We start from the raw sequence: 17,936 nt of genomic DNA, 5'->3' as shown, positions 1-17,936 counted from the left end.
CTTGGAACAGGCATGATATATACCTCAAAGGCCAACCTTTTTATTGCTTTGCTTAATCCTTAAACTGAGAATTCTGATTTCTAGCCCCTGAGGTTACATCTTGTTTCCTCCTTTGCTCCGACAAGCCCTCTCAAGCAGAATATTAGTGCAACCCCATATTATAATTTAGATAGAGAGGGGGAAAGGAGACAGGACCTCCCTCAGGATCACTTCCCTTAAAAGCTTCCCTTCTATCTAATCCTGGGGAGCAGGCGCATTGTTCCCTGATGAGACCATTGGGCCAAATTTGAGGAACGTCGTCTTTCTGAGGGATGTATGTGTGTGTATGTGTGCACGTGTGTGGGGGTAGGGGAAGGACAGCAGGCACTGGGCAAAGAATGAATGCCACCTGAACAGAGCAAAGTATGGACCACACACGTGGGATATAGAAGCCGTGGAGTAACAGAAGAAATTTGGGGTCATGGAAGTATTTGGAGAAAGAAGGATGATGTTAATTTGGCAGATACTTCATGAATATCCATCATGTAAAGACATGGGTGATAATAGTTGTGAGTGAGACAGAGGCAGTCCCTGGCTTTCGGGAACCTCTCAGTCTAAGTGGGAGGTAGGTAGGGAGAGAAATTCTGAGGTAGTTGCACCATTGTAAGATAAGTGTTACAGAGCTGGATGCATAGGGTACTGTGGAATTAAGAGAAGGGGCACTTCATCAAGTTCTAGTGAATGAGGGAAGTCGGGAGTGAATTTGGGGAATTCTAGAAGACGAACAGGAGTCTGGTATGAGTGGAGCTGCGGAGTACCGTCTACAGCACAGAGGAAAAGGAACCTTCTGGTAATTCATCCTCTCAAAGGGGAGACCTTTTTAAAATTTGGGGTGCTAGCAGGCACCTTGAGGGCAACCAGGGTAGGTAACCTTGAGTAGCAGCCTTAAAATAGCAGTCAGCATTTGCTGTTTACTGTATGCCAGGGCTGTGCTGAGCGATTCCCACTTGATCTCATTTAATCCTCGTAACCATAGGGGATGGGCATTAGCCTCATCCTCATCTATAGATCAAAAAAGTTCAGTGACTTGCCCATCACTGCGCAGGCACCGAGTGGCCAAGGTGAGCTACGATTCCAGGCTGTGTCTCTCTCCAGCCTGAGCTCTCACCCATATTCCAAGGCTGGAGGTGGAGTGGTGAGCTACACTCAAGGTTACCTGCCACCCAGGTGGCAGGAATAGGGGGGGATCTCCTAAGATAATGAATCTAGGATGCCAACCAGGGCCCAGATATTAGCCTTTTTTGCCATTTAAGGAGTTTCAACTTTTAAACCTTTTAAGGAGGACCCTGTAAAGGCATTGAAAGTATTTTAGAAATCATTTCCCTGGCTACAGTGTGAAGAACAGACAGGAATGGGGCATTGATTGAGTTATTTAAGGCCTGAGATGATGGTGGCCTTGAGCAAGAGGAGCGACAGTGAGGGGAGAGAGGGCAATATGTCTGCAAGACTTGATGAGCAGAGAGTTTACCAACTTTGGTGGTTTGGCTTTCTGAACCATGGAAGTAGAGACATCCCATGGGGAGTGAGTGTGCAGATTTGAAACCCGGGAGAGAAATCTGAACTTGAGAAGGGGACTGGTATCCCAGCGGCAGATGAGACCTCTCAGGGCAAACAGAGAGAGTGAGGAGGGAGCTACTCTACGACCTTGTGAACACCAACGGATGTAGTTTTTCTATAGCCTGTGGTACTTCAGATCCATCTGTTTACAAAACAGTTGATATCCCCAGCTACTTTTCCAAATGTACAGCCTTTAAAAGCAGTACAATAGGGTACCATAGGGATAAGCGGATGTTTTCCAAGAAGATGTCACTTTGCAAAGGGCCCAGTGTGAGGAACGTTTCCCCCATTGCATATCTCAGACTGCTTACTTCAACTAGGAGATGGTGCTCCACAATATAGCAAGGGATCATTTTGACGATGCTTAGAAAAATGTCTTCTTAGACGTGGAAAATATTTTTCCCAAATGCAAACGCTTGACATGATGGAGACAAAGGAGAGCGGTAATGTGAACTCAACTGTTAGGCTGGTTTGCGAAATAATTGTACTCATTCATCTTTATAACTGCACACCCAGGCCTGTAGGGCATCTTAAGAAAACAGCCAGGGCCAAATTTATAATTAGCTGAGTCCATTTTTGCCAGGCCTAACCATGGATGTAGGACAGGGTTGGTTTTGTTATTCCTTAATTGAAAGCGTCAAGAAAATACAAGCCAGGTCAGAGAGGTTTTGATTGGGGTAGGAACGCTGGCATAAATAACCCCAGATTATATGTCTGCTGGAGGCTGGGAGGAGGCTCGTCTGTGCGGCCTCCTTCTGAGGTTACCCAAACAATCCTTGGTGACTAGCAGCTCCCCGATGGAATGTGGGAATGCCTGTGAGCGTTTTGAAATTTCTTTAGTTTTTTCCCAGGGCAAGGGCCTAGGAAAACCAAGGTTTCTCAGGGAACCTAAAAGCTTCGGACAACCATAAAATAATTCTTTATTTCCTCTTCATGCAGCTTGCCCTCCCTTTTCTCCCCTTTGTTTCCAGTTTACAGGTCAACCCAACCATCCTGAACCTGGATGGAAGGGAAACTAGTAGTTTAAGTGCTTGTGTACCAAATGGTCCTGTCAACAGCCTTGGGAAGAAGGTCCCACTCTTTCCATCTTGCATACATGGAAACTGAGACTTATTCAAGGTCACTCATCCAGCAAGTCGTGAAGATAGAACTGCAAAACAGATCTCTTTGGCTGGCAAACTCTGTACTATCTTGGCCGGCAAATGCCAGTTTCAAAAAGTCTTAAGTGAGAAGCATCCGATCGCTTCCCCAGTGAAGCCTCATCTTCCATTGCTTCACCCCACCGGCGTCCATTCTTAACATTAAGCAGCTGCCCTCGATTTCTTGGGGTGCTCAGATTCTTCCTTTTTTTCTCCCCAACCATTTCTGGCTTATGCAGGGGACTTGCTCTCCTCTCTGGCTTTCTACTTGTCTTTGGAAACTGATTTGATTGGCAAATGCTTTTCTTATGCAGGACAGGGCAGTTTAACTGAGAAGTTTCTGTGATTCCAAAGGATATGATTGGTCGGTGCTTCCCAATACGGAAAGGCACAGATCTTCCCACCTGTAATGATACTCAACAGCAGTCTGAGTCTGCACCTAGAGAACCCTGAAGTGCAGATTTCTCATGTCAGAGCACCACCTCTGTAACAGGATGGAAGTAGTCAGTGTAAAGAACCACAGTATCTTTCCGCATCTCCTTTCGCAGGATTCTAAATGCATTTTCCACCCAACCAAAATGTGTCTCCAAAGTCATTTGAGAAATGTGAAGCTTGGACAGCCCACAGGATAGTAAAGCTGCTGGTTTGGGATAGGTGTAGAAAACTGTGTGTTTTCCAAATCTATAAATGCCCTATATTGATACCTTACCACTTTACCCCATGGAACTGGTAAAACAAGGGCACTTGGCCTTCCTGCCATTCTCCCAGGTAGTGCAAATTGGGTTTTTCACTTTCATTATCTCTGGGGGTAGTGGGGGGGAGGGCAGTATTGCCTACGCAGTATCCCGGGAGTCATGAAACCGGTGTTTTATTACATGCAACATAGTCATTAAAGCTGAACTTTATTTCCGAGTCCATTGGAGGCAGAAGGGAAAATGATTCAGGTGGCTGACTTCACAGCTTTGCTGGGTTCCTCTGCCCAATGCTTTCCTGTTTCTGAGTTTTGTGTTCCAGGTCTGGATAGGGATTCAGAGTGGGAAGTTCCATGTTCTTGAAACCTGGTATTTATTTGGAATTAAAGGTAGGCATAAGACTTTCACTTCCCCTAATAAAATGATAAAAACAGTAGCTAGTCCTTCATGCTTTCTGCAGTGTTCTAAGCAGTTTTTCATGTGGTAACTAACTTAATGGTCACAGAATCCTAGGAGGCAAGTCCTATTCCAACAGGGTAAGGAGCCTGAGCATCCATCCCCAGCGAGGGGTCGGGGGGTTGGCGGTGCAGTGATATCACAAAGTCCAGTGAGGGAAGGCGAGAGAGGGTCACTTGAACCTGCCATTCTCCCTGTGGTTTCTGTTTTTTAAGTACACCATGAAAGACAGTAAAAAGGCATAGGACTACAGTTCATGAAGCTCTAGAAGTTTGATTCTGATGTTTCTAGAGGTGGGGCTTTCCGAGTCTTGACTTCTCTACCTCAGGAAGGATGACACCTGCCCCAGACTGCACAGGAAGTAAGTGATGTGTGCGGATTAGGTGGAACATGGGATACAGTTCGTGAACAATAATAGAAAGCTTTAGGAAGAACTTTACTTGATGGTGAAATGGAAAGAGAAGAATGGTGATGTGGAGGCTGTATGAAGTGTCCCCTTCACAGTATGACTCAAGTCACCTGATACTTTAGTAGATGAACTGCACAGAGAGTTTGTTTCATTTTGTTTTAGCCTAGTTTTTGTTTTTAGTGAATTAATTACTGACATTTAGAAATTGAGAGAGGTTTAAAACAATCCGCATTTCTGTCTTCTCTTGACAAGAGCAGAAGGTCTGGTGAGACTGCCCAGTTCTGCCTCATGGTGGCTGTGGTGTGACATTATGCCACGTCATACTTCTCCAGTTTTCTGAAATGGCGCTGTGTAGATTTCAGCAGCCCTTTACCTCAAAGCTTAGGAGAGAATTCCAGACACACTACAAGCCACGCGCATGGCCTGGGAGGAGCGCCACATATTTCTCTCCTGCAGGAAGCTGCGAAGGGTGTTGGGTTAGAGTTGAGTGGCCTGTTGCACACTGTGCTTGATTCAGTGTGGGGCCTGAGCCTGAGATCGAGAGTTGCATGCTCTACCTTCTGAGCCAGCTAGCTGCCCCCTGTTAAGTTTCTTTTGAAAGTCTGCTGTTTTCTACCAACAAAGGTAGTAGAGAGGAGTGGGGTTCTGGGGTGATGCAGACCCAGGTTTAAGTCCCAGCCCTGCCATTTACTAACCTCTTCCCCACTGGATGGGTGTGAGGCCTGAAGGACTGGGTGTCTGCACAGAGCATACATATTCATTTTTTGTGATTAGTTTGATGGGCTGTTTTCATCACAAGGTAGCCAGTCTTCTTTGAGCAATGTAAAAAAGATGATTGTCTTTTAAGGCAATTTCAAAATAGTTGTGTCCCTCCTGTTACCAACAACAATATGACCTCAGGCGAATTACTTAATATCTGAGGACCTCAACTCACTCACTAATCAAAAGGAAATATCTGTGCCCACTTCATAGAGTTTGTTGGGAACATTAAGTGAGGTAATTTAAATGAAAGCACGGAAGTCATAGGGGCTAAATACAGAGTAATCATACATGAAAGCAGTGTTTAAAATTCATTTGCTTTTAATGGCATATTTTAAAACAGTTTTTCCTTTAGGGATTCCCAACAGATGGGAATAACTCTTAAAGCTGGGTGCAGGCCAGGAGGTGAGTCTGCCTGGCCTTCCCTCTCTCTGAGGCACCTGTTCTGAATGAGGCTCATCCCTAATGTTTGTGGGGCCCAGGGCAAGAGTGCCTATGAAAGCATAGCTGTCATATGTCTAGATACTTAAAAGTGATAAATTGGGCCAACAAAAATGTTAAGCCAAATTAGTTCTATTATTTGATTGTAACAAATTTACCTTCATAATGAAGTGGAAAGCCAGGTTTGAATTTAGGATTCTTGGACCCCTCGGAATTCTGAGCCAAAATGGGACTGACCAAGGAGTGTGGGCCCCTGAACACCTTTGCTCTCTACCCCTGGCTCCATCCCCTACAAAAAGGAGCTTTGAGTGCTATGTTGTGGACACCCCAACCTCTATGCTCAATATCTGGCTATATCATACTAACAGTAGCCTTTCACCACTTCTGAGCCCAGGAGTGCATAAGTGGTTGTGTAGTTGACGTTGGGAGGCCAGATCTGGGGAAGACCCTCGGCCCTTCAAGGCCATGGAAAATAGGTCTGAGTTCTTGGAGCATATTCTAAAAGTAGGGGTAAGGGTTAGGCTCTGGTTGGCCATGTCCCTTGCACTTGAGGGTTTCTCTTCCTGTGAGGAAGGTAGCTGGAAGAGGGCCAGACAGCAGAGTCCTTTAAAATGTGGACCCCAGATTAAGGGCCCTTCCTGCCGATGTCCAGGGTCAGTGCTGCTCTGAATTCTGGGGCTCCAAGGACTGATAACTTCTTTTACAGCTTTTCAGATTTGTACTCTTGAGGCCTGTGGTTCTGGAAGTGTTCTTTCCACATAGCTGAAAGTCCCAATTTCTAATGCCAGTGTTAGAAATGAAAAGGATGTAGCTTGGTGCCTAATATTAGAGCTTCAGCTGGTTCATTCTGTTGACCACTGAGGCTGTCAAGTGAGGAGCAGCTCTAGTCAGCTTGGGCCCCAACCAAGAGGACATACAAACTCAAAGCCTTGCTTCTGTGGAGCTGAGTGTCCCACAATTTCTTATGTGTACACTCGTCTTTTCCTTGTTTTCAGCCCTGAATCTCTGCACTGCCTGGTGTCAAGTCCAGAGTCTCCCCTCAAACTGTGCAGAGGTGGGAAGAGATAGAAGAGCCAGAGGTCCAATGACTTTTGTGTACAGACTTCAACCCAGTTACCCTGTTATCAGCACCATGCCTCACTGGCGTTTTCTGCATTCTGTAACATGGGTGTTTTCAGATTTTGAGTGCCTTGGGTGTCTGTTGGACATAATGGTTCACTTTTCCAGAATGTCTGTTCTGTAGCAATTTAGGCTGTGCCCCTTTCTGTGGCTGTCAGGAAGCCCTACCTCATCTATTTTTCATTTCTAAAAAAAATTGTTGCATTCTCTGGTCTGCTCATGTCATTACCATTTTTTCCCCTTGTGATTTAATGTCCTTTGTTTTTCTTTACTGTTGTTTCTGTGGTATTTCAGGAGGGAGAGGAGGAAAAGAGGAATGGCCAGTTCACTGTGTGTGAGGATTTAAATAGTACCAATAAATAGCGGGGCTCCGATGTTCATTGAGGGTTTCATCTAAATCCAAGTGGCCTCAAGTTCCTCCTTTCTTGCATTCTTTCTTTCTCTTTCTGGATTTCAGACAACTTGGGGTTCACATTGTCAAACTGGCTTCAGGTCACACTGGGCCAGTGGATAGAAAGCCCTACTTTTCCAGACAGCAGTTATTAACTGTTCCCCATGTGACCTGTTATGTGCTCAGGTTCCAGAGCTTAGAATTGAGCCCCATCTCCTAACCCCAGTGAGAGCTGGCTCTGCAGTCATTTTGGAAATGTGATCTGTGCTTTTTTTTTGCCCCATTAAGACTCTTCTGTTCTTGAACTTGCTCGGCACAGTATAAAACAGACAAAATGGATAGATGTGATTTTCATTAATCTAATCTTAATGACTTCTGTGGTGAGTTAAACCCACTTATGGTCCTTACTGATATGGAAATACATGTGAATATTCATTTGCACAATTACATGTTCATTATTAGATCCTTATCTGTGTATGTCTTTTTTTTTAAAGATTTTATTTATTTATTTGACAGAGAGAGACACAGCGAGAGAGGGAACACAAGCAGGGGGAGTGGGAGAGGGAGAAGCGGGCTTCCCATGGAGCAGGGAGCCCGGTGTAGGGCTTGATCCCACGACCCTGGGATCATGACCTAGCCGAAGGCAGATGCTTAATGGCTGAGCCACCCAGGCGCCCCTGTGTATAAATCTTTAACTTTGGAAAAACCCTTCATCTTTTACATTAACTTTCCCCAGAATTTGCAGATGGGTCTTGAGTTTTTGAGAAGTAACAGATCCCATATTTGGGGAGGAATTTTAAGAAGGATGCCTTGAGACTAGAGTATGTTCAGAAGACAGGTAGTTAAATCATGTCTCTGAGGGGTGGTTGGAAAATTGTTATCAGAGAGGAAAGAAGACACAGGCAGATGAAGTATGGGTTTCAGGTACGTAAGGCACTTTTGTGGAAAAAGGATCTCACATTCCATGGGACTCTTATGGGCAGACCTAGGACCAGTGTTGCAAGTCTCAGGAAGGTAAGTGCTGACCATGAGTCACAGTCTGACCATCTGAGCTGCTTCAGAGACAGTGAGACCCCTGTCTCTGGAGGAGTTTAAGTGGAAGCTCTTTGACTCCTTGCAGAGTGGTAATGGAAGGGACTGAGCATCGAACTTCGACATTCACCCTATGACTTCTTAAGTTCTCAGATTTGGAGACTTGGATTTGGAGTTTCTTAGGAACTAATATGTTTCTTTTGTTGGTTTCCATGGCAGAGCCTATGAGAATTTTTGAGCTGTTATCAAAATACATTCCCAGTTGCCATTTTGGAATTGTGCATCCTGTCTCTTGCAGGAGAAAATGCAGAAGTTTCCATGGATGTTTCCCTGGCTTACCGTGATGATATGTTTGCTGAATGGACTGAAATGGCCCATGAGCGAGTGCCCCGGAAACTCAAATGTACCTTCACATCCCCCAAGGTAGGATGCCTTGATGTCTAAGTTGATAGGGTTTTTATTTGGGTTCCAGGTACGTGAGATTTACTTTACAGTTCATAGATACATTTCTTATTCTCAGTATGCATGACCCACAAAGGTTAGTCATCATCCTTTGTCTTAATAGAGAAAAGGGCAATGCAGAGATTTTATGTCCCTGCACAGGAAGAAAGAACGTCTTTTTGAAGTGATGTAGATGTTTCTCGGAAATACCTCCATAAAAATAAACTCTTCGTTCTCTGCTTAAGCGCTGAGAGTGTCTGAACAACGTCGCTAAGTTATTTTGAGGTGTGAGAATCTGTTCATATTGGATCAATGCTTGTATCTGCTTCTCTGTTTCTTAGGCATCTCTTTGTTGCCAGAGTTAATGTGCAGGTACAAAGACTAAAAATCCCAGTGAACACCACACACAAAAAGAGGCCCTGAGGGAGGAAATCTAATTTCATTTGAGACCTGGGTCTTCCAGCCCATTTTTAAGGCTCTCCCTTCTCTGGTTCTTCCAGAAAGACTCATTCAGCTGCCCATGGGAGGGAGGTTACTCTCCTGCATTGAAAATAGGGAGATGTTTTCTTTTTGGCAATTTTATGATTCCTCATAAATGAAAATGCAAAGATGGACTCAGTGGCCCTCAGAGCATAGTAAGATTCGATGGTATAAGGACCGGGTCACAATTAGCCAGGGGCCCTTTTCAGGCAAGTGTTGTCCTCGCACACATGCCTTCCCGAGATGCTGACTCCCCTACCTTACTTAGCCCCCAGTTGTGAAAGTTTCTGTGAAGATGAAATGGAGCCATAGTTACTGTTACTCATGCTTACCCACCTCCATGTGTTGACATGGAGCGCCCTCAGAGAGGTGATCTCTGATGTCCCTTCAGGTACAGAAATGGTCTCATTTTTTGTGTGTGAAGTACACTGAAGCACATTCTTCATTATGCCATTTGTCACTTGGTATTGTCAGGTCAGTTCCTTTTAAAGGATTTGGACAGCTTTGTAGTACCTGCTGCATTGATCAGTTTAGTTCCTCTTCTTGCATTGGCATTTCCTGGCCTCACTTTTCCCTCTCACTGCAAAGTTGGGGTTCCCTGTGGAATAGTAGGTGTGGCACATTGAAGCTACTGAGTACCGTGCCCCAGCTTTCCATCCTACCCCGAAGAGGAGTAAGATGGGGAGGGGCAGGTTCACAGTGTTAACATTAGGTAAAAGTGTGGATTTGGAGCAAAACACACTTGGCTCCAATTCTAGGCTGTATCACTTACTTATTATATGACCTTTGGCAAATGTAGTTAATCTGTCCCAGCTTCATTTGCCTATCTGCAAAATGGAATAATAATACCTGCCTTGGGATTCTTTATAAGGATTGGATGAGATAATGAACATCAGCAGGGTGACTTTATTATTCAGTACCCACTCCGGGATATGTTTGAGAATGAAAGGGGATGTTAACCAGGTGGGCCACTAGGACTCTTGTGGGCAAGCCATACACCCTATACATAGGACCTGCTGGGGCACCTGGTATTTATTAACTCTCCCTTCCCCAGTTTCCTAGGGGAAAGTGTGGTCTGAGGACCAACAGCACTGGCATCACCTGGGAGCTTGTAGGAAATGCAAATCTCCAGGTCACACCCAAAACCTTCTGAATCAAGATCTCAAGGCAGAGGACCAAGGAATCTGTGTTTTAATAGGATTTCAGCTCCTTAATTCAATAAAATTTAAAGATTTATTTATTTATTTTAGAGAGAGAGAGTGTGTGCCAGCACGTGCACTCGAGCTGGGGGAGGGGCAGAGGGAGAGAGAATCTCAAGCCGACTTCCTACTGAGCACGGAGCCGGATGCAGGCTCCATCTCACAACCCTGAGATCACGACTTGAGCTGAAATCAAGAGTCAGACCCTCAACTGACTGAGCCACCCAGGTGCCCCAAGTTCGATAAAATTTAAAAGTCATTGCCTTAGATCCTCCGCTGGCTGCCAATTATAGCACCATCCCCCAAAAAAGTCATCTGGAATTGTTTGGGGTAGGTGCTTGGGGGGTAATCTGCAGGGGAAAATGAATGGTGGAGAGAAACTGGAGGGAGCAGGAGAGGAATATCTGATGTTTTCAGATCTTTGCATGCAATGGGGGAAATTAATTAAAACCTTTCTAGCTGTCACTGCAAGTTGATGCATCTTTGAGAAGTGAGACTGGTTGGATATCTAAGTTAAAGGATATAAAGACTTGGGATATGGAATTTCATCCTCGGAAAAGGGAAAAGTCATTTCTCACCTTATGCACTTGGAGGGCTTTGAGAAGCAGAGTGAGGGGGAGGTCATTAAGAAGTCTGCAACTGCTTCTTAATGATGGCTGCTTAATTATCTTTAGGATGTGTTGATCCCTTTCAAGAAAGATATTAAACCTTGAAAAGTGTGAAGGAAATGAATCATCAAATCTCTGCTTTTTGATTGCAGTGAAATTTAGTCTTGAGTCTGAAGATTAAATGAGAAATTGCTTTAAAGCTTTTTAGTCCCTGGTGGATTGTGAAGTCGGGGGTGGGGGGGGAGGGGGAGTCAAGTTGCCACCTGCTGTAATTTGTCCTAATTAGCCAGTCTCATGCTGGAGTTGGGGGAGGGCTGAGGGGGATGGGGGAAAGGAAAGAGGGGGGGAGTGTCTTTCTTCCTAAGTGCCCTAAATACTGGCAGAACCGTCTTGCATAAGGAAGAGTTCCCAACAGGATACAGTGAATTTGTCTCCAAGACGGGTAGACCAGGCCATGATCCCAGAATCTGATGTGTCTAATTTGTTCAACTTTGGTAAATTTGTCTCATGGAGTGGTAGTGTTACCCTCTCTGTTAGTACAGGGAAGTAGAGGACACCCAGAGAACCATGATGGGGAATTAGAACGAACCGCAGAGATCTTGTTTTGCTTAGAAGTCGAGTGAGGCTGAATGAGGTGGATTATGTTTCCCCCAGCAGGGGGCCAGATCTGGGCTAGATTCTAAGTCTCCTGGCATGGAGTCTGGTGCCTTCCTTACCACAGCACCGTGCCTGCAATTAGGCATGTCTGAGGCAACATCACTCTTTTCTCCCTGCTGTACTCGAGGGTCCTCTTCCCCATCAGAGTTGGAGGCTGGACGTGGAAGACCCATATCCTCAACCCAATACTCCTACTACTTTGGGACCTTGGGTGAGAAACACAATCAAGTCAGTGACGTTAGACTAAGTAAGTTTTATTCCCTTCCCTCCCAAAATCTCAATTTGTAGAAATAAAACAAGACCCTCAATGGAAACATACCAGAAAATCTTTTTCATGCTGTTACCACAGAGGGTAATCCGCTTCCTCAATGCAGCTTAATCTGAAGCCAAATTAGAGACTCCAATGTATTGTCAGTAGTTCCTGTAAAGCCCCAGTACTCATCCTGATTTGTAAGTGTAAAAGAAAGGAGCAGAGGGGAGAGAAAGAATCTGTAGAGGAAGACTCATCCAGTCCGCAGCTGAAGTTTGGGAAAGAAGTAGGAAGCTTTCTCCACAAGAATTTTTTTTTTTTTTTTTTTGACAGAGAGAGACAGCGAGAGCGGGAACACAAGCAGGGGGAGTGGGAGAGGGAGAAGCAGGCTTCCCGCGGAGCAGGGAGCCGATGTGGGGCTCGATCTCAGGACCGTGGGATCATGACCTGAGCCGAAGGCAGACGCTTAACGACTGAGCCACCCACGCGCCCCTCTACACGAGAATTTTTAAAATCTCTTAAGCCAAGTGTAGTCAACTAATAGTTCTGAAAGAGCCCCTCAAACCTTAGAAGATGAAAAACCATCATGATTGATTAGTAATGTTTGCTGTGAGTGAGGAAGGGAAGAATGGAAGTGTAAAATCCAGATATTAGCCTGCTCTACCTTTACTTTTGTCTCTGTCTCTATACAAAATTCTGTTTATTGCACTCTTAAGTTCTGACTGTCCAATAAAGAACTCCCCAAGATCACAAAAGGGTCAGTCAGAGACCCTTCATACACAGGTGCAGACTTCTTGTTATCTTCCTTCCGATTTCTCCACTGGACTTTTTACTCTGAAGATATAAAAAAATTTATGTTGGTCCTGAGAATATAAGCTTAGGAAGAGCAAATTAGGTCTTCCCTTCCTTGATCAAGAGGTGTACACCCAGCAAATAGTGAAGCTGACATATAAACCCTACATTGATGGCAGACACTCATCTCTTTTATAGGAAAAAGTCCCTGGCTGCTAAAGCTCATGCCTCTTTGTGCCCATATTTACTCCCCTACCCTGACCTCTTGGCAGGAACACATAGCCAGGAGTCCTGGTGAGGCAGAGCAGAATTCAGTTTTTAAAAGCAACCTGTACCCCCTACTCTTTAATCTCCCACAACCATGCTCGGGGCAGTAGCTCTTCAAACCATGGCAAGAAGTCCAAGAGGTGTTCTAGATGTTGGGCTAAATTTGGTTTAAGTACAATTTCTGCTCCCTTCTGCCATCTTACCTCTTGGGCAGTTACGAAGAAAATCCCAAGTAGGCATCTCTAATAAACTAATCTCACATTACCTTTTATCTCTTCTATCTTCCCCAAATTCTAAGTGGTCCTTGATATCTTTTTCTGTTAAATCAGTAAAAAGAAGATATTTTCACCTTTTTGTACCTTCCTTCAGGCCAAAACCATGAAAATAACTAGCCATCATTTAAGAGTGTGATGAACATCAAAGGGCTTCCTCCTGAACATTCAGAAGTTGGCCGGTCCGTATAGCCTTGGAGGGCTCCAGGGATGTGCTGCAAATAAAAAGCCCTTGTAGTCCTGGGAGACCAGCTTAGTCTCATGTGAGGCTTAGTGAGGACTGAAGAATTGAGCAAGTGTTAAGGGATATATGAGATTTCTGTTTTTTATCTAAAATTTCTGGTTATTGGGGCGCCTGGGTGGCTCAGTAGGTTGAGCGTCTGCCTTCAGCTCAGGTCATGGTCCCAGGGTCCTGGGATCGAGCTCCGCATTGGGCTTCCTGCTCAGTGGGGAGCCTGCTTCCCCCTCTCCCTCTGCTGTTCCCCCTGCTTGTGCTCTTTCTCTATGTCAAATAAATAAATCTTAAAAAAATAAAATTTCTGGTTCTACCTCACATGTGGCTAGGTTTTTTTTGGGTGGGGGCAGTGAGGAGCAGCCAATGGACGTCATGCCTCCAGTGCACCCTGTTATCTGTAGCCCTAAGGTATCCCTTTAAGCATTAGCTTTTTAGCACTGGTGATATGCGGCAAGGGTGAGACAGTTCAGACATAGTCTATTGGAAATAGTGATTCTGCCTCAAACTTCTGCTCTTCTTCCAGACCCCAGAGTATGAGGGCCGTTACTATGAATGCGATGTCCTTCCTTTCATGGAAATCGGGTCTGTAGCTCATAAGTACTACCTTCTGAACATCCGGCTGCCTGTGAATGAAAAGAAGAAAATCAACGTTGGGATTGGGGAAATAAAGGATATTCAGTTGGTGGTAAGTGAATCTAATGGATCCAGGCAGCATGGGACAGTAGAACACGGGCTCAGAACACTGGTCTGTGGGCATGTGTATTGTCAGGGAACTCCCTCTCACTCTGGGTGTTTCTGTGTGTTAGTTACTTAACCTGAGAAATAGAAATAACATGCCCATGATGGCTGACAGCTTAAATGGAAAGTAATGCAATTATTATACCCATTTAAGATTTTATTATAATGGTCATGATTGCATAAATAACACCAAGATAAAAGTAATTTTTTTTTTTTTTACATGTCTCACCTTGCAAGCACAAATGTTAAAGGGAGTAGTGGTGTTTTAGGTTCTTTCCATTTGATTTGTTTAATAGGCAAAAATTAGAACATGGAGCAAGAGGTTGGTTTTTTTTTTTATCTTTAAAAAATCACATATGAAGTACAAATTTATTGTAGAAAATTAGGAAGCACAAGTAAACATATAGAACATAAAAATGACCTGTAATATTTAGAGAAACAATCATTGTTGAGGTTTTGATATATCTCCTTACATATTTTTTCTATATAGATACATACATCCTTTCCAAAAAAAAGATCCTACTCAACTGCCTTCTTCCTTACCTTTTTCATTTAATAGTATATTGTGACTATAATATAAATATACTTTGCAGTGCTGCTTAGCATTCCACTATACAGATTTACCTTAACACATTTTACCAATCCCAACATTTTTAGCATCTTAAAATATCTCAATTTTTCAATAAAAAACCTTAGAGAAAGACCTTTGATCATGTTCTTAATGATTCCTGTTTATAGAGTGGGTCCATTTTTTTGGCCTTTTATCTAGATTTCTACAGTGCCTGAGGAGGGGCTAGGGAGAACACGAAGAGAGTATATGCTATGAGTGTTAAAGCTCTTGATCTTGAAAGTTCAGCAGAAAAGATCTGCTTTCACCTCTCCTGAAAATGCATTTGCTGATAGAAAATAACACTAAGATCTATTCACCTTCAAAATTATGATTGGTCTCTATCTAGGGAATCCATCAAAATGGAGGCTTCACCAAGGTGTGGTTTGCCATGAAGACCTTCCTTACACCCAGCATCTTCATCATTATGGTGTGGTATTGGAGGAGGATCACTATGATGTCCCGACCCCCAGTGCTTCTAGAAAAGTAAGAGCTGATTTCAGAGCACTCAAGGAGCACTGGCATCGCAGATCTGCCTGCCATGGTCCTGGTTTTGCTGGGGTCTAGTTCAAGTGGTCAGTGTGTTACTTGGGCTGGTGATTGGACCATGAATCATCCTGGACTCTTTTTTTCTCCTTCAGCTTTCACATGCAAATTATTATTAAATCCTAGGGATTAAACCTCTCTCACATTTCTGGCTCTCTGTTCTGTCTTTGCTCTTCATTCCCATAGTCTGGGTCAAATACTTCTTTCTGTCACAGTGAACAAACTGCCTTGCTCCCAAGCCCAACCCTCTCACCTCCAGAAGGACAATACTATCATAGATACATCCCCTTTCTGTCCCACATTACTGACTTTTTCTTTCTGCTGGATTATTCTCATTAATATACAAACACACTGTACCATTTCTCATTCTTGGACAAAACTCTTACTTTTCCTACTTCCCCCTGAAACCATCCCACCATTTTTCTACTCCTCTTTACAACAAACCTCCTCAAAAACCTTATCTATATATCTTCTCCACCTGTTCTTTCTTGAGCCCATCCCACCCCTCATTAAAACTGCTCTTGGGGCGCCTGGGTGGCTCAGTCGTTGAGCATCTGCCTTCGGCTCAGGTCATGATCCCAGGGTTCTGAGATCGAGCTCCGCATCGGGCTCCCTGCTCAGCAGGCAGCCTGCTTCTCCCTCTCCCACTCCCCCTGCTTGTGTTCCCTCTCTCGCTATCTCTCTGTCTGTCAAATAAGTAAATAAAATCTTCAAAAAAAAAAACTGCTCTTGACAGGATCACCAGTGACCTTCACACCCCAAATCCAATGGTCACTTCTCAGTTTCTAGACTCATCACCAGCATTCGACATAAATGGTCACTTCCTTGTTCTTCACAGAGCCTCCTCCACTCCCCTCCTTTGCTGACCATCGCTCTGTTTCCAGTGCTGTTTCCAACCATCTCTCCAACCTCTTAAACTTTGGAGCCAGTGCTTCGTCTGTAGACCTTTTCTCTTCATTAGCTATGCTTATTCCTGAAGTGATGTCATCTAGTCTCGTGGTCTTAAAAATCATCATGCTCTGATGACTCTTAATTCATATCCTCAACCTCAGCCCCTCCCAGCCCTAAACCCAAGAATTCCAGCTGTTTAACATCTTCACTTGCACAGAAGTGTAACACATACAAAGGACATTTTATTTCCTCCCTCTTCAAACTTGCTCCTCTCCCAGGCATCCCCATCATAGGAAATGGCAGCTCTATCCTTTCAACTGCTCAGGTTAGAGAAGTAGGAGTCACCCTTTACTTCTCTCTTTTTTTTTCATACCCCTCATCCAACCCACCAGGGAATCTCACCATATCCATTGGTACCCTCTAATCCAACTCCCCATCATTTCTCATTTCTTACCTGGATTATTGCAATAGCCTCTCCACTGTTTTTGCTTCCACTCTTTTCCTTCCTACAGTCTATTCTCAGAGCAGCCAGTGTTCCCCTTCAAGTGTAAATCAGATCTTGTCGCTCCTCTGCTCAAAACTCTTGGCTTTTCATTTCCTTTGCCCTGGCCTATAAAAAGCCTTTGATGACCTGGACCCTTGCCACTTCTGATTTCATCTCCTTTCCCGCTACCACCTTGATGATGCTCAGACATGCCTGGTATGCTCCCACCTCAGGGCCTTTGCACTTGCTGTTCTCTTCATCTGAAATGCTCTACCCTAGATAGCTCTGTGGCTCAATTTCTCATTTCCTTCAGGCCTAGGCATAATGTCTCTTATCTTAGAGTCTTTTTCCTACCCATCTTATATAAAGTAATACCCCTTCTCTCTTCATTCTTTTACCTTGTTTTATTTTTCTTTATATATTCTCTATTTATTTGTTACCTTTCTTCGCAGACCCCTCCTCTCACCCCTTCTAAGTGCAAGCATCATTAGAGCAGAATCCTTGCCTACTTTGTTTACTACTGTATCTCAGCATCTAGAATAGTGACTGGCACATAGTAGGAGCTCAATAAATATGAATTTGTTGAATGAATGATGTCACTGCATTGTTTAAACTTCTTATTGGAGCCTCAGTGTTTTCAAGATAAGTTCTCTGATGGCGAGTTTCTTCATGAACTCAGCCTTTTTTACTTCTCTGGTGTCATGTCCTGTGGCATTTCCTCATGTCCTGTCATTTCCTCCGTGTGCGGATCCCCAAATGATTCAGGCTGTTCCAGGCTTCTGTGCCTCCACTCAGCCTTTTCCCTCTGCTAGCAATGCCCTTCCACCTCCCCAATTGTGACTCACAACTCCTCTCCATTTCTGTCTCCGTCAAGGTTAGAAGTCCCTCGGGCAGCCTGTGCACACTTCCGTCATATCTCTTGTCACGCTTTATTTGGCTCAGCCACCAAATCTATCTCCATGAGTAGAAGAGTACCACCTCGCTTGGTTATCTATGGCCCTAACAAAATGCCTGGCATGTGATCCGTGCTTAATTAACACTGGTATTTCATAGGTATGATTGAAAGTATGAGTAAATCAGTGACAAATGAATGATATTTGATAGAGCCATGGCAATTAATTGGGCAGTAGGGAAAAAGCAAAATGAAAACTAAACAAGCAGCTAAAAGAAGTTGTATTTCTTGTTGTTTGGAGTAATTTCTTATTGAAACAAACATGCTTATCCAATTCATAGTTGTCCAGGAGGATATCATCATCACAATAATAATCATGAGCATTCTTAATGATCAGCTTGATGATTACCTAAATAGGTAAAAGAGGATAGTTATGTTCAGTGAGGTCTGTTTAAGAAGGCAAAGGAAGGGAAAAACATTGGAGGAAGCTCCTAATCTGATGTGGTACCAAAATAAAGTGCAGGGCACTAAGGAGGTTAGCTT

At 44.0% G+C, this 17,936-nt stretch overlaps 1 protein-coding gene across 1 annotated transcript in view; it reads left to right on the top strand.

Annotated features, from left to right (window-relative positions):
- The window catches only part of WLS (Wnt ligand secretion mediator), a 97,509-nt gene that overhangs the window by 56,414 nt on the left and 23,159 nt on the right, over positions 1–17,936 (top strand). Inside the window, 3 exon segments of the mRNA XM_035727317.1 lie at positions 8,333–8,457; positions 13,759–13,920; positions 14,930–15,066. Of these exon segments, the coding sequence (XP_035583210.1) occupies positions 8,333–8,457; positions 13,759–13,920; positions 14,930–15,066 (424 nt within the window).

Source organism: Zalophus californianus, chromosome 4 (genome assembly GCF_009762305.2).
Source record: "Zalophus californianus isolate mZalCal1 chromosome 4, mZalCal1.pri.v2, whole genome shotgun sequence".
NCBI classification, from domain to species: Eukaryota; Metazoa; Chordata; class Mammalia; order Carnivora; family Otariidae; genus Zalophus; species Zalophus californianus.
This window is presented reverse-complemented; position numbering and strand designations above follow the sequence as displayed.